Source organism: Ornithodoros turicata, chromosome 2, assembly GCF_037126465.1.
Source record: "Ornithodoros turicata isolate Travis chromosome 2, ASM3712646v1, whole genome shotgun sequence".
Lineage (NCBI taxonomy): Eukaryota > Metazoa > Arthropoda > Arachnida > Ixodida > Argasidae > Ornithodoros > Ornithodoros turicata.
Genome location: NC_088202.1, coordinates 133,113,394 through 133,127,643, shown reverse-complemented (window position 1 = coordinate 133,127,643; position 14,250 = coordinate 133,113,394). Strand labels below are relative to the sequence as shown.

Sequence of the window (14,250 nt, the reverse complement as noted above, 5' to 3'; positions counted from 1 at the left end):
CTCAACATTGTGGTGGTGATATAGGAGTCGTCCGCCACGCACCTTGCCATTCACATTACGGTCATACAAATAGCGCTTGTAGTTCATGCATTCCATGATTGAATGGGAGATTCTTTACGCTGAGTATAAACATGTTCGGCGAACCCAGTGGTCATACCGAACAGACCACGCAAGTGTTACTTTCCGTTAAGATAATCCAATATTCCCGATATCGGAGCTAGACTGCTATTTCTCTGATTGACTAGTATTCTGCAGCCTATAGTGTCAGTCTGACCCTGCTACCCTTACGCCTGGTGCGCTAAAAATAGCTGATGAGTTGAATGTCTAGAATATACCCACCAGAAAATCCCTGTCTGTGGGATTGGCGTTGTAGTGATACCTCCAACATTTGGAGCGCCCTTTTAACGACAAATTTTTCTATTACTGCGATTAGGAGTTCGAAGAAGTACAAAATAAAGTCAAGACCTTGCGACTCATTGTGGGAGCAGCATTCGTGGTACTTTGCCTGCTCATTGCAGTTTCTATCGGTGTCGTGCTTTACGGTTGGAACTCAGGGAAAGAATCAACGCGAAGCGATGATGACTTGCAAAAGCCACGAATGACGACGCCAACGAATTCGGCACCATCAGAAACAACGGCGGACACGGGCAAGAGAGACCACGTCATGAAAAGAGTGTGCGACACTGAAGACTGTCACTACATGCGGTGGTTCATTGACACATCTGTTGACAAATCGCTGGATCCCTGTAGCAACTTCTTCAACTACGTCTGCAAAGGTGCCGTGAGTACCTTCAACGATAAACCTGGCCAGGGCATGTTGGCTCATGCCAATTTCAAAATAATATCGGACATGGAGCATTGGCTAATAAACGGACACGCTCAACCCCGAAGACAATCTGCATACCAGAAAGTAATCGCAACGTACCAGTCGTGCATGAATACCAGTCACCAGGCCTTCGATGAGAATAGAAGATACATAGAGAACCTTCTGAAGCGGCATCGAATGGCGCTGACCGAGGGTTTAGATTTCGACCCGATGACCAAGCAGTTGGAATTCTGTTTTACAGACTGGCCGTTGATATACAACGTGGAGACGTTCCCACACCGCAGCAGCAATGAAGCTTTCATAGAAATGAGACCATACTTGGTTACGCAACGCACGATTCAAGGAAACACCTCTGCTGAGCGGAAGGAGTTTGTGGAAACCGTTTTGAAAGCCATATTTGCCCTCAAAGATATTGACGACGCTACCGTTAACTCTGTCTTAGATGCCGAGGACGGTGTTTTTAACCTGACTGGTACGATGAATCTGAGCGGGCTTATTATTCCTGTGGCTGAACTCGGCTTTGTCGAAAATGATCAGACACTTGCGAGGAGGTGGATACATGCAATATCAAAGTACATTCGGGGTGACATTAACCAGATCAAATTGAGTACTACCGTCGGCGCCGCTACGCTTTTCCATGATCTTTTTGGAAGCAATGCTCCAATCGCCAATGAGACCGTTGAAACAGCGTTAGCATGGATGTTAACATACAGTTTGTATGATTCAGCTGGTTTGAAGGACTACAGAAATGACCGAAATCTAACCAGACGACGATGTTTATACGATCTCTTTTCCATATTCCCTACGGTTGCCGGAGCTAAAGTGTTGCTGGAAGTCATTAACAGGTCAAGAGTGGACGCTGTAAAGGCAATGACGACCGAAATCGGTAAAGAAATTGAGGTGTCATTCACGAAGTCGAGGTGGCTGGACGATGTCACTAAGAAACGAGCTCTGGAGAAAGTGTCACGTATTATCAGACTAATAGGGTATCACTACGATATGATGTCACCGCAAGAGTTCGACAGGTACATGAGATACGTTCCCGACATGGAGGGAGTGTACATAAAGAATATCATTGACGCTTTTGCAGGAAAAGCTAAAAGTCTCTGGGAGTCCCCATTTGGGAACCCGAATTCCCTCAATTTGTCTATTCACCATTTCACAACGAAGATACCGATTTTCATCGTGAATGCCGTGAATTTCGTGTTGTTAAACGCGATCTTTGTGCCTGCAGCCACGTTGTCTCGTCCAATGTTCACCTACGGCGGTCCTCCAGAACTGAATTACGGTGCCCTGGGTCACATAATAGCGCACGAAATGATGCACAGCTTCGACGACTTAGGTGTTTATTTTAATGGTTATGGTGAATTTACCATGTTGTATACGCCGCAAAGTATGCAAGCGTTTAAAAGCCTGCAAGCGTGTCATTCAGACCAAATTGATCGTGCACCAAGAGCTAGGGCCTTTCTTCAGTATCCAGGAGAATACCTCGCAGACACAATGGCCATGGAATCTCTTACAAGGGCCTACAAAAAGGCATCTAATATTTCGAAGGTTACGCTGGGAAACGTGAAGGAGTTAACAAGCGACCAGTTGTTCTATATAGCCTGGTGCCTTCAGTGGTGCGGTGTTCCTGCTCCTGGAATAGACCTAACCCATCCCGATTTGGACGAAAGGTGCAACGTACCACTCATGAACTCTGAACACTTTAGTGAAGCGTTTTCATGTCGCCGTGACGCACCTATGAATCCGTCCAGAAAGTGCCACTTCTTTTAGAAGTATCACTTAAACTGTTGCCTCAAATAAATTCCTCTAACGTATACGCCTTTGAGTACACAGGAGTTCTGTAGTTCGGTAATGTTCGAATTCTCTTTATGGAAAATTGGGGAACGAGCATTGGTTTGCAGAACATATGCATGGAGTAGTATGCGTAATTGGCACATATCTACACATTATGGGTAGAGCAGAGGCCACGAAACAAATTTCGCTTGAGCGCTCCAGCGGAGTACAACGGTACAACATACGAGATAAATGATACGCAAATTTACGAGTCCAGAATGAGAAGTCGAAGCAATGGCCTCAAGCAGTGCTGTTGATGAAAACTCGGCGACTGATGGTGGCGGAAATCGAATTCAAGGCTGTCCGACTGCTGGTTAAGTATGTCTCGGGCCCAGTTTCACCAACGCCGATCATCATTTGAATCGAGATCAACGGTACCTTACCTTGCTGCACTAAAGGGAGTTATTGTCACTCAAACATTCATCACGTCACCAACAAACATTTGCAAAGAAGAATTGAGTGTTACCCTCAAGTTTCAGCAACCCTCGATTGGTGAAACCGGGTGTAGGCGTCAAATACGTAGGCAAATGTTGAGGCATCAAATGCCTCTGCAGTTTTGCAGTTGCCATCTGGAAAGCAAACCGCAAGGGGAGAGAAAAAGAAAGTCAACTAAACTAAAAAACAGCGCAATACTAGAATCGTTACAAATTAGAATACCCACGTGATGCCGTATAGCTAGCTACCAAATACAGCCATTGTTTCTCTTGCCGCTGCTGTACTGCTGTAGTCTCTACGCCATCTCGTTGACCTGTATCCCACTATGGTGTAAGGGCGTCGACACACTAAGCCGCGGTAATGTTAGGGTACCTGAAAACTGCACTCGAGCCACCAATTATGTGAAAATGTGAAAATGAAAAGTTAAAGCGTTTTTACACTACCACTTTTTCTCATCATGTTTATGGCCAGTGACGGAAACAATATAAAAACACTAGAACCATGCATTGCGGGACGTGAAACTACAATTGACGAAGTCATCGTGCTGCTGGTGCAGTGTCATTATGTGCATGTCTCTCTGCCTTCCCTTCTTTTCAGAAGGGAAAGCATTTGCACTTTTTCAACATTTCAAGCCCCTTAACAATTCAGTTTCTCCGCCAAACATGCACTTTAAAAGCACAAAAATCGTTTCCGATAGAATGTCAGAGGGGGAACCGTCGGTACTGCATCCCACTTTTTAAAAACGCGAGACCGACAACAACTAAACGAAACACACAGATCGCGCTGTCTGTGTTGTAGAGCTGTGTGGTGATCTTGTTGTCATTTTAGCGCTGTTACTAGGGTGTATTTTTTATATCGGTTTGTGATTTTTTTGTCTGGAGTCCATGTTTGTGTACTTCAGTACATAATGGTAAACAAAATGGTAATGGTAAAATGGCACATAATCTTGCGTAATGGTAATGGCAAAGTACCAGGGAAAAGGACTTTCAGTAGTGCACAAAGTACACGATTTGAAATGTGTAACTCAGAAATATACCTAAAGTACTGTGCAAGTACTCAAAAATGTACTTAAAGTACCACTTTAGCACCCGGTCACTGCTTAACCGTAACGCACGACCGTGGGGCCCGCAGACACGCAAACGCCGCCAAGCAGTGAAGCTGGGTTGACACACTGAGCGTGTGCGCAATATCTCGCACCAAGTGTCAGCGCCTGACGGCACTGACGTCGCTGCGGGCCAGGCGGTCGCATGTTAAGGTTAAATGTGCTGACGACTGTACAACACAGATTCACTAGAGAAAATGGCGTTGATGGAAGCCAGCTCGTGGGGTGAACTCCATAATGCAAATGTCCAAGTCTGGGCACACACAGCAGCGACAGTGGCCCTCTTGTGGGAGGAAAACATATTGGAGAAAGGGCTTTTACTGCGACGACAGTCTGTTTCTGCACAGGGACGTCGTCCAAGACAGGCGCCATAGCGGCAAACACAATGCAACACCTTATCAGCGCGAGTGAAGGCGAAGTGAGCCAGGGTTGCCAGATAGCAAAAGCTGCATGCAGCCAATTTTTTAGCTCAGGCAGCTAAAATGTAGCCAACCAGGCATATTTTTTGTAGCAAAAAGGTAGCCAACGGTCCACGACGTTTACCTTTGCTTTTTCACCTTGCCTCTCGAGGCTATGGTTTGGCTGACCAACTGCCTCAAATGTTTCCAAGTGCTGCTCATTTGTAGCCACGTTCCTAGTACTCATCAAGCCCCAACGGTTCTACGCAACTCATCTCCCGAACTCTAGACGGGGAATGCGCGCTAGATATGGAATTGCATCTAGTAGATATGACGTGGTGTTGTTTGTTATATGGAGATGACTTGAGGTAGTGTTTAGTACAGAGATAATGACATATACAAGAGGGCGGCTCCAGCCACGAAGCCTTCAATTTAGTTACTATAAAAACAGAAAGGTCCTCTATATTGCATCGTATGAGTCATCACTGCTGAACTTCGCGGGAGGTCTTGGACGTACCGGTGTTGAACTAGACGTGGTGTGGTACGGACGCAGTTCTTTTTCTTTCTTTTTTTTTCTCTTCTTTTCGGGCAGCAGAAAGAGATGAAGTATGTTGGGGACTCCTAAGAAAGTGGGCTTAAATTCCCCGCAAATATCGTTTACTTGAGTGATGAGGGATTGCTCAGGAGGAACTCAGAAGATTTGCCAAAAAATAGCCAACTAGTCAACTCTGTTTCTAAGACGCCAAACGAAAGCGAAAGTAGCCCAATTTGGCTAGAAGTAGCCCAATCTGGCAACCCTGGGCCGAAGTCACAACGTGCCGCCTTACGAAGTATCTACAGGGTGTCCCAGAAAACGTGTCATTGAATTATAATAAAAAACCTACACCACCTAGAGACATGCGGTCAACGGTATTTGTTCTTACTGGGTTTTTGCCACCTCCTCATGTGAATGTCGTGTAACGTAAGTTTAATTATGTAAATTTTTGCGAGCTTAAGTCGGAAATTTGCCTAGTAAAGGTCACTTTTTTACACCACCAATGTGAAGCACGTGTCTAATTTACTCAATTTAATGATAATTGACAGGGATATTCAGGAGCTATCCCATCGGAAAAAATAGCCGAACATCATGCCCTACGGAGGTCGCACAGAATAGCGCACGATGAATTTTTCAGCGCAATCTGTGTCAGTCCGACCAAAGGAGGTTGGAAACCCAGCCCACCCCGGCATCGCAGAAAGAGATAACGCAGGCATGGCTTATCACGTCCGACTTTCGCTGGGATAATGGTTTCCCTCTCCCAATTTTAGGAACTGTTACTTTTTTTACTATCACTCTGTGGGCTGGCTTCGGAACCTCCTTTCGTCGGACTGCGAGCGATTGCGCCCAGAAAGACATCGCGCGTTATGGTCCGGTGCTCCGAAAAGCATGATATTCGGCTATTTTTTCCGATGGGATAGCTCGTGAATATAACTGCCAATTATCATGAATTTGAGTGAATTCGGCACGCTCTTCATATTGGTGCGGTAAAAAAGTGACCTTCCCTTGGCAAATTTCTGAGTTCAGACAAATGTAACAAACGTTCGATGCGCGTACTGTAACTGGAACCTAACTTATGATACGTGTAAATGAAGTTAAAGCAGCAGTCTAGAGGCACCCAACTTTGTTTCTGTTTTTGGTCAGTATGGAACGTTAGGCGGCCGAAAACAGTTTTCCCACAATTAGTGCAACCGTAGCGAAATTGGGACGCCTGCTATAGGCCCCTGAACCTCCCGTGCGCGAAACACCCTCCTTCGCCTTCACGACAGACACGTGATGAGCGCCGCCACGCGCGTCACTATGTGACGCGTGTGGTAGGGACGCTCCTGATTGGACCTGGGATCACATGATCGAGGTGAGCAACACCTGGCAGGTCGGAGCACTGATCTCTATGTATAAAGGCTGGATCGCGCATAGGAGAGGGGCGCGTGGGAGAGAGGTGCGGCAACCGGCCGCCATGTTGGAGGGCCCACTGGCGCCGGCTGCTCCCATAGGAAACAATGGGAAGCGATTTGATTTGGAGTATTTATTGCGCTTTAAACGCTCCTCATTGCTGATTAGCACGCATCTTTCTTAGGAATCTGTGTGCTGATGTATTCCAAACGTGCTTCAGTCGTGTTCCTGTAGTTTTTAATGGTAATTGCCTTCTTTTTCTTCTCCGCTGCCTGTATTCCAAATAGGGGGTCGTAACTGTTGTGCACAGGGCGCATACGCACGAAGGTGAATTTGTGGAATGTCAACCTATAAAATTAATTATTTTTGCTCAGAAAGGTTTCACACTGTTTGTTATTGTAAGGTACTTCCGTTTTTATATTTTTTGTTTGTTTTCGTTTGTAGTACGGTTTTCGTGTGGTGTTCCGCGGTTCTCTTTCATTATTATGTGGTTTGGTATTGTACGGTTCTCGTTTGACTTTTTCCATTATCGTATTATGTTCTACGAGTGTCTCTGTGTGTGTTCTGCAATAAGACCTCGATCCTTATTCTGAAGGGGCTCATTATTTTATTCACCACATCACCACCAGCAATGGGGCTGAGTATAGACCCTGGCGATGAAACTCCCCATTCCTCATCTTAAAATAACGTTATTGTCACGAGTGCTTTGCAGTTGTTCAGCTGTCAGCGTATTTCATTACAGAAATTCGAAGCGCTGTGCACGAAGAGCATGCACATGCATGACTTATCACACACGCTGTAGGAGCGACTGCACATACGAGGTTAACACAGCAGTTTATTTACTTCCACCGTACCTCACAAATTAAAAGAACAGTGGAACAAATTGGCATATTGGCGCATGTTCCGTATCCGCTTCTTCGGCACTGCTGAGCGACTGTGAGGGGAACCTGCTAGCACAAGCGCATTGTTTATAGAAAATACATGGTCTTGAGATTTATAGGAGCAGCCACACATACTTTCTTAGTACGTAATGGCACCAGCGAAGTAGCAATGGAAACAAGTCCGAGTTGTGAGATGCATGCGATACAAATAAACAGATCTTTCCTCAAAATAAAGAGCTTACCTGTGAAAAATTATCCCTCTTTCTCTGTCCGTGTGAAGTGTACTCAAAGCTGCAACAAACTGGCATGACATGCCCTTTAGTTTAAAGTAAATTTTAAAAAATACGGGCAGCCCCGCTTGAACTAAATGCAGACGACAGAATACGTTGGGCCTACCAATATGGCGGCCGGTGACCACGCTGCGAAGCACCCTATGCGCGATCCAGCCTATACTATAGAGATCAGTGGGTCGGAGAGTCTGCTACCGCTTCGGAGACGCCATGCGTTCTCCGGCTCCGTGATGTCCGAAACGCAGGGTTTGAAAGCTGTTAACTACACGACCACGATTTTTTGCGACCGCTGACACCACGGGAAGAACGAGTGGTGCAGCCCGAAATTAACTGTGTTGTACAGCGATACCCCCAGTGCTTCCCGACAGTGTGCTGCCTCTCTGACCGTTTTCACCACACAGTTAGTCGGTTCAGTGGCTAACAGATGGTGCCACAATACCGCCGTCATCGCTTGCTTTCTGCTACTGTGAGTTCTGAGATTGCACAGAAGCCACGGATATATTACTGTTGTGATTGCAACCTTATTTTGTCGGGCTGCCTATGTGCTTTGTTTTTTTAGAAAACGTGATATAAACCATATAAAGAATACAAGTCAACAAGAAGCAGCTCGCAATGTTCGTAGCAGACGGTTTTTCCTACCAACGGATGAGGGGGCTCTCTGCCACAAACGTCACACTGCAGTGTCTGATTTGAGAGAGTGGGTTTGCGATTTTGCAAATTAATTGCGCCACGTACTGCTTTACAAGATGGCAGCTGTTTTTGGCCATGTTGGATACCACTTTAATGCTGCTTTAAAATTTGCGCGGACAGAGGGCGTCCCGCTTGATTTTCCGCATCGGTGTGTCGTTCTCGATCACTTTTCGTCTGCAAACTAAAACTGCGGACAAGCGCTTTACGAATCATTCCCACCGACTCATGAGTCGCATATGTTTCACGGAGATCGTATCTCGGTTGACCTCCGTGTCACGGGGGTAGAAGTTGCTCAGACACGCCGTCTTCCGCGAGGGACGTTAAACGGGGTGTGCCGTGCGTCGAGATTTCTGCGCACGTTAGAGAACCCTCAGGTGGACGAAATTAATCCACAGACCCGACGACTCTGGCGTCGCTCGTAATCACAGTTGCCTCGCTACGTAAAGCCCCGAATTATTAATCAATTAACCTCCATGTCACGCACAGAGAATAATCTTCAAAGTAACTCGAAAAATGAGTAGAACATAATTTAAAATTTCATTTATGTTAGATTACTGAATACTGACAGTTCAAAGTATTTGCAAAGTACCAAGTTACTCGCATAAGCATTTAATATTCTACTCTAGTTACTGTAGACTTACATCATCACATGTAAAATAATGAAATCACGTCCGACGACCGATATCAGCTAGTGCGCTTAACTGAGCAGAATATTTTCCGCGAAAATACGTTGGAGACATTCCGTAGCCATTTCCTACGCCTCGGGATGTATCGTATATCGTATCTTCGTGTACGCCTCCGTCACCCGAAAAGTTTGAAAGCAAGATGGCGGACACTGTGCTGTTGTGGCACGAAAAAAATGTTAACGAAAGCACTCTTGATGACGACGGAAGCCTCAGGACTATTACTCAGGGACGTCGTCCAAGACAGACGCCGTAGCGGCAAACCCATAGCATCTTATCTATCCTTATCTTATCCAATGCACGCTGATCTTATCAGCGCGAGTGAAGGAGAAGTCAGTACGGACTACCTGCGTGGTGTCTCAACTAGCCGACACCTCACCTTTGCCATTCACCAACGTTCACCCCGGCCTCATGAAACGTGAAAAATGTAATGACAAATAGCGCTCTAGGCCATGCTGGACTGAGCTGTGTGTTCTTTATCGGAAAAAAAAAACACAAAAGAACTCACCAGTTCACAATGCACAGCACAAAGCGCATTACCGAGGCGAAGGAGACTCTCTTAATAGGTGTAATATTGTCCTTCTACGCTTCGTTGTTCTATTCAAAATTTATTGTTCAATAATTCTCCTTAACGGGTTCAGCGGTCAAAAGCGCACTTTTTTCCTTTCCGAAAGGAGCTAGTAGACTTCCCGCCATCAAGTTACCTCTATCCATTCTTACGTCATTTGAAGAATTGTACTTTGCACTCTTAAAAATAAACTTCACCACGTAACACGCTCCTGGTCAACCATCAACCCCAATGACAGCGTCCTCGTTACTGATTTGTTGGAAACGGGAGGCGAAGCCTGTTTTGTAACCATAACGCCGTACATAATCGGTATATGATAGGCTCCGCTTCTCGACATCAACAAATCAGGAGCGAGGACGCTGTCATTGGGGATGACGATTGCCTAGCAGCGTGCTATATGTGGTGAAGATATGGATGTATCAGATTCCTCTATACAAAAGGTGTCATAGCCACATAAGTCAAATTTGCCATTGACGTGGCTAGCACGACGTGGCTAGCTTCGTAGAGATGATAGCAGCTTTAAAGCTCCAGGACAGGTTTTATCTTCAGGAGGTAAAGAAGATTTCATTGGCTCCTAAATGGGAGAGGATGGTCAGTGAGGAAACCAAAATATGAAATAATGATCGTGCTCTTTCCGACAGCCTAATCAATCGCTAATCTATCGTGAAATGATAGGCCACGGTCTCATCCCTGTCTGGAAAGAGAAAAATGAGTCAACGACGTGCTCAAAAGCATTTCAATTTGGGAAGGGTCCTCCTGCAGGTCCATGTGCCCACTGCGGATTGCTTCCTATTATTACTTCGGACATGTTGTATTGGTCGTACCAGTACAGGCGGAGAGTGGAACACGATTAAAGAATAAAATGAATGAGAATGAACGACACTGGATGACACACTTGAGCAAGAAAAATGTTTCGATTAGGCGACACCTGGATTAGCTCAAAGTGTGACCTCGAGCATTCCTTGTGACGGCTAAGACGAGACTTCTGGCTAATCTGAACAAGCATCCCATTTCTCTTGAATTTGTTAGCTCGGAATCTCTATTTCGTATAAAGTGTAAGAAGTCGGGGGCATCAAGTACAGGACACAAGCGGCATGAGTAAAATATGTGGAACCAGAGCCGTAGTGACGGAGGTGCGAGAGGTGCAGCCGCCACGGGCGCCCTCGCCAGAAAAGGCGCCGAACGGCAGGCCCTGTCAGGTTGGTTGGAGAGTATAAAGCGCGAATCAAGATAATTTGAATTTACGATCTCGGCACTGCAAGTAAGCATATGTTAGTATTATTGTTATCATTTTGTTTCCTTATAGGGTTTCTGATGGAAAATGGCGAAAAGGGCTGGACGCTTCACATTTGCCATGCCCTATAGGCGCAAACTCGCCTTTCGACAGCTCTACGTGTCTTAGTGGGGTATAGGTAGGGAATGACTTTTTCGGGTTAAACCCGATTCTGCCCGGTTAGTCCCCCCGAACTGACCCACGACCAATTCGGGTTAAACCCGATTTCTTCCCGATCTCCAGTCACTATGAAATCCTCAAGTGACGTTTCCACTGAAGACGAACGAAGGTCGCCACGTGTAACACATTTAAGAATGGGTCACTTACGCTCCCAGCAATACACCCATGTGGGTCAACACTGTCTCTGCTTTCGAGGATTACCGCTGGAAGGTCGCGATCCCGCAAAAAAAAAAAGAAAAAAAGTGAGATTAGGAAAGGACTCAATAGACAAGAGGAGAAACATAAACACCCGATAACATCCGGCACAATTATATATATTTATATATATAATTGTATATAATAATAATATATATATAATAAATACATATAATATACATAATTATATATATGTATAACAAAGGCACAATTATCGCCTGATTTTTACCCCCCCCCCCCCCCCGAATCTGAGAAAGGCATTTAACCCGAAAAAGTCACTCCCTAGGTATAGGGGGTACTGGAAAAATCCTTGCTTCAAGGCATGCTCGAAGGTATGAGGTACAAGTCGTCTTCATGCGGTAGACCGTGCTGTACCTGCTGTGTACCTCACAAATCCGCAGCTTCCTCGTTCCGGAGCGCTTATGTACCCACTGTCTAACGGTGTTCGCTTTTGTGTAACGTTTGTACACCTCATCCCACGTATCCCCGCTTCTTTGGAGAGGTGCACGACGGGCATTAGATTTAGTGTGAGGACTTCAAGCGTCCAACCCAATGTGATTCTCGGCTTAAACAAAAGTAATTGAACTGTTAAAGGACATTATGGGACAGCGCTCCGCTGTTGGTACATTGGAAGGCGAACTCTGTCCCTGCGGTTGACACAACTCTTACTAGAATAACTATGGTCAATAAACAAAAGAGCAAAGAAATGTCTCTTTCTGGAGCTGATTGAGACGAAAGAGAACCATCTATAAAAGGATGCAACGAAATGGTAAAACAGGGTAAATATCTCTCTCTGTGGAGCTCTTAGGCTTACTCAAAAGTGCGCAAGAAAGGCGACATGTATCTTATAAATCCATGCCAGGCACTGATTTAAGCATCTCGATTCTTGTTTTGTGTTTTTACGTACAGTTATCAACTTTTCATGACACCGAATGGAAGTTTGTATGTTTTGAAAATGAGGTAATGCACGAAACAGTGAGCTGTAAACAAACTTCTTGCAACCATGCAAATGTGTGCCTTAATCCCCATCCTGTTGTTGCATTACTGAAGAAAACAAAGGGCAGCCACCATCTGAATTGGACTATGTGTCTAACTGCAAGCACCACCTTTACAGCGGATGGTTCTATATGTGCTGGAAAGGGGAGTTTCCACAAATGGCGTAACTGCAGAGGTTTGAAACGATTACACCCTGATTACGCCCAAATTCAGCATGAATAAACACGAAATTGGATAATCACGCTTAGAAACGCTTTAGTAAAAAACAAAACAAAAAAAAACTAAAGTGCTTATGCACAAAATTCCTTGAAGCCGAAAAGCAAAAACCTTCTAGAGCCTTTTAATATCAGGGTCATCCACATCCGATTGTCCATTCTCCCGATTTATTACAAAATATGAGCGTATGTAACGTGGTCCTTCACGGACATATTTTGCCCTGTGGCACGATATCGCGGGTTCAATGTCGGAAAAGCATCCCTCCGCCACTGAGCAGCGTAAATCCAACACCCTATCCTATATTCCCTTCCCTGTCAGGTTCCCTTCAACCTGTTGAATCGGAAGCCCTTGAAAGAGCGCCCTTTTTTGGAAGGTAGGAAAGGGGGTGACAAAAGCAACAGAAGGACCTGCTGTGCTTGAGACAGTACGTGTGTCCTACTCTGTGTTCCCAGTCTCGTGCGTTAGCGTTAGAGTATCCGCTACGAAAGAATCGCGGCGTGGTATGTCTGTACCCACGGCGCTCCGTGCATGCGCGGTGTGTGGAGGGGGAAGGGGGGAAGAAGAGGGCGCGTGAGGGGCGAGGCGACGCGTCCGCAGTGCAGCTATGGTGGTCGACATGTTCAGACGTGTCTGGATGGTTAAGGAAGATTAGCGGAGGAGCGGCGGCGAAAGACGGCTGAGGCTGCGAAACGAAGCCGCCAAGCTCAATCGATGAAGCACGAAAGGCTCGTTTGGCTGCGAATGCGGTCTTGCGTTAGCGTTGTGAAGGGTTGTGACCGGTCGTTGTAGGGTTGTGCACCGCTGTCAACAGGAGATCCTAAAAAGGTTTTCAAGTTTTAATGCTAAAACAGTCCCGTCGGATCCATCGATGGATCGACTACCATGATTTTTTCCGACCTGATCGGTATGGCAATGCGCGCTTTCCAGCAGGCAGCCCTGCGGCTGCGTTGCGTCAGCCTTGTTTGTTTTCTGTGCACAGTGACCGCAAATTTTTCGGTGAAAGGACCGTGGATCCTACGTTTATATGTTGCTGCCGTTGTAAGCATATGAGTTTTTAACTGCACTGAATATAAAAATGGGCACTGTTTTTTTATTATTAGTTGCTCCGGGGCCGGGTCCTGAAAAATAACGTTTCAAAAGAAATGTCGCCTAAAAAAGATGTAACCTGAAAGAAATGTCCCCTGAGGCACATTGAGTGTGTGAGTGCACAGCACATCCACTTTTGATACGCATGGACTTATTGACTTTTGAGGTCGACTTTTCATTACAGCGTGATTATACGAAGTTTTCGAACACCAAAGCGAGTTTTCGTACATTATATTGAATTTCCGAATTAAAGATGCAATTCAACGTTCATCGCAGGCAGCTCATCGGCCCCGTTAGATTGCGTATTATACCGTGAACTGACAACGCGTTTACTCCGTTACGCTGTAGAAATGTCTGAAATTCCTCGGGGCCATTATTCGACACGACGACATGTAGTATCCAGAAGGAAGCAAATAAGGAGCTAACAACCTTCACCGTATTATACGCGGTGGTGGATGTCATAAGCTTAACCTCCAACCACTCGGAATAAGTGTTGATTAATCACAGAAACGACTTCCCGTCTTTTTCAACAAAAATTCATATGAACACATGGGAACTCATATGAACTCGTTCTCATGGTTTGGAACACCATGGCCTCGGGTATAAAGGGGCGGACGTCAACGTTGAACGTAAAATCTGACACACATTCACACTTCCATGCCATA

The 14,250-nt window shown here is 45.6% G+C and overlaps 1 protein-coding gene across 1 annotated transcript; it reads left to right on the top strand.

Moving 5' to 3' along the window:
* The first annotated feature begins 598 nt into the window (after window positions 1-598).
* On the top strand, window positions 599-2,602 carry LOC135385050 (endothelin-converting enzyme 2-like). The gene has a single exon (XM_064614226.1). It carries the CDS (start codon window positions 599-601, stop codon window positions 2,600-2,602), a length of 2,004 nt encoding a protein of 667 aa, XP_064470296.1.
* Window positions 2,603-14,250: the final 11,648 nt, after the last annotated feature.

Coding starts and splice junctions, on each gene's coding strand:
- LOC135385050 (XM_064614226.1), top strand. CDS start 599: ATGACGACGCCAACGAATTCGGCACCATCAGAAACAACGGCGGACACG.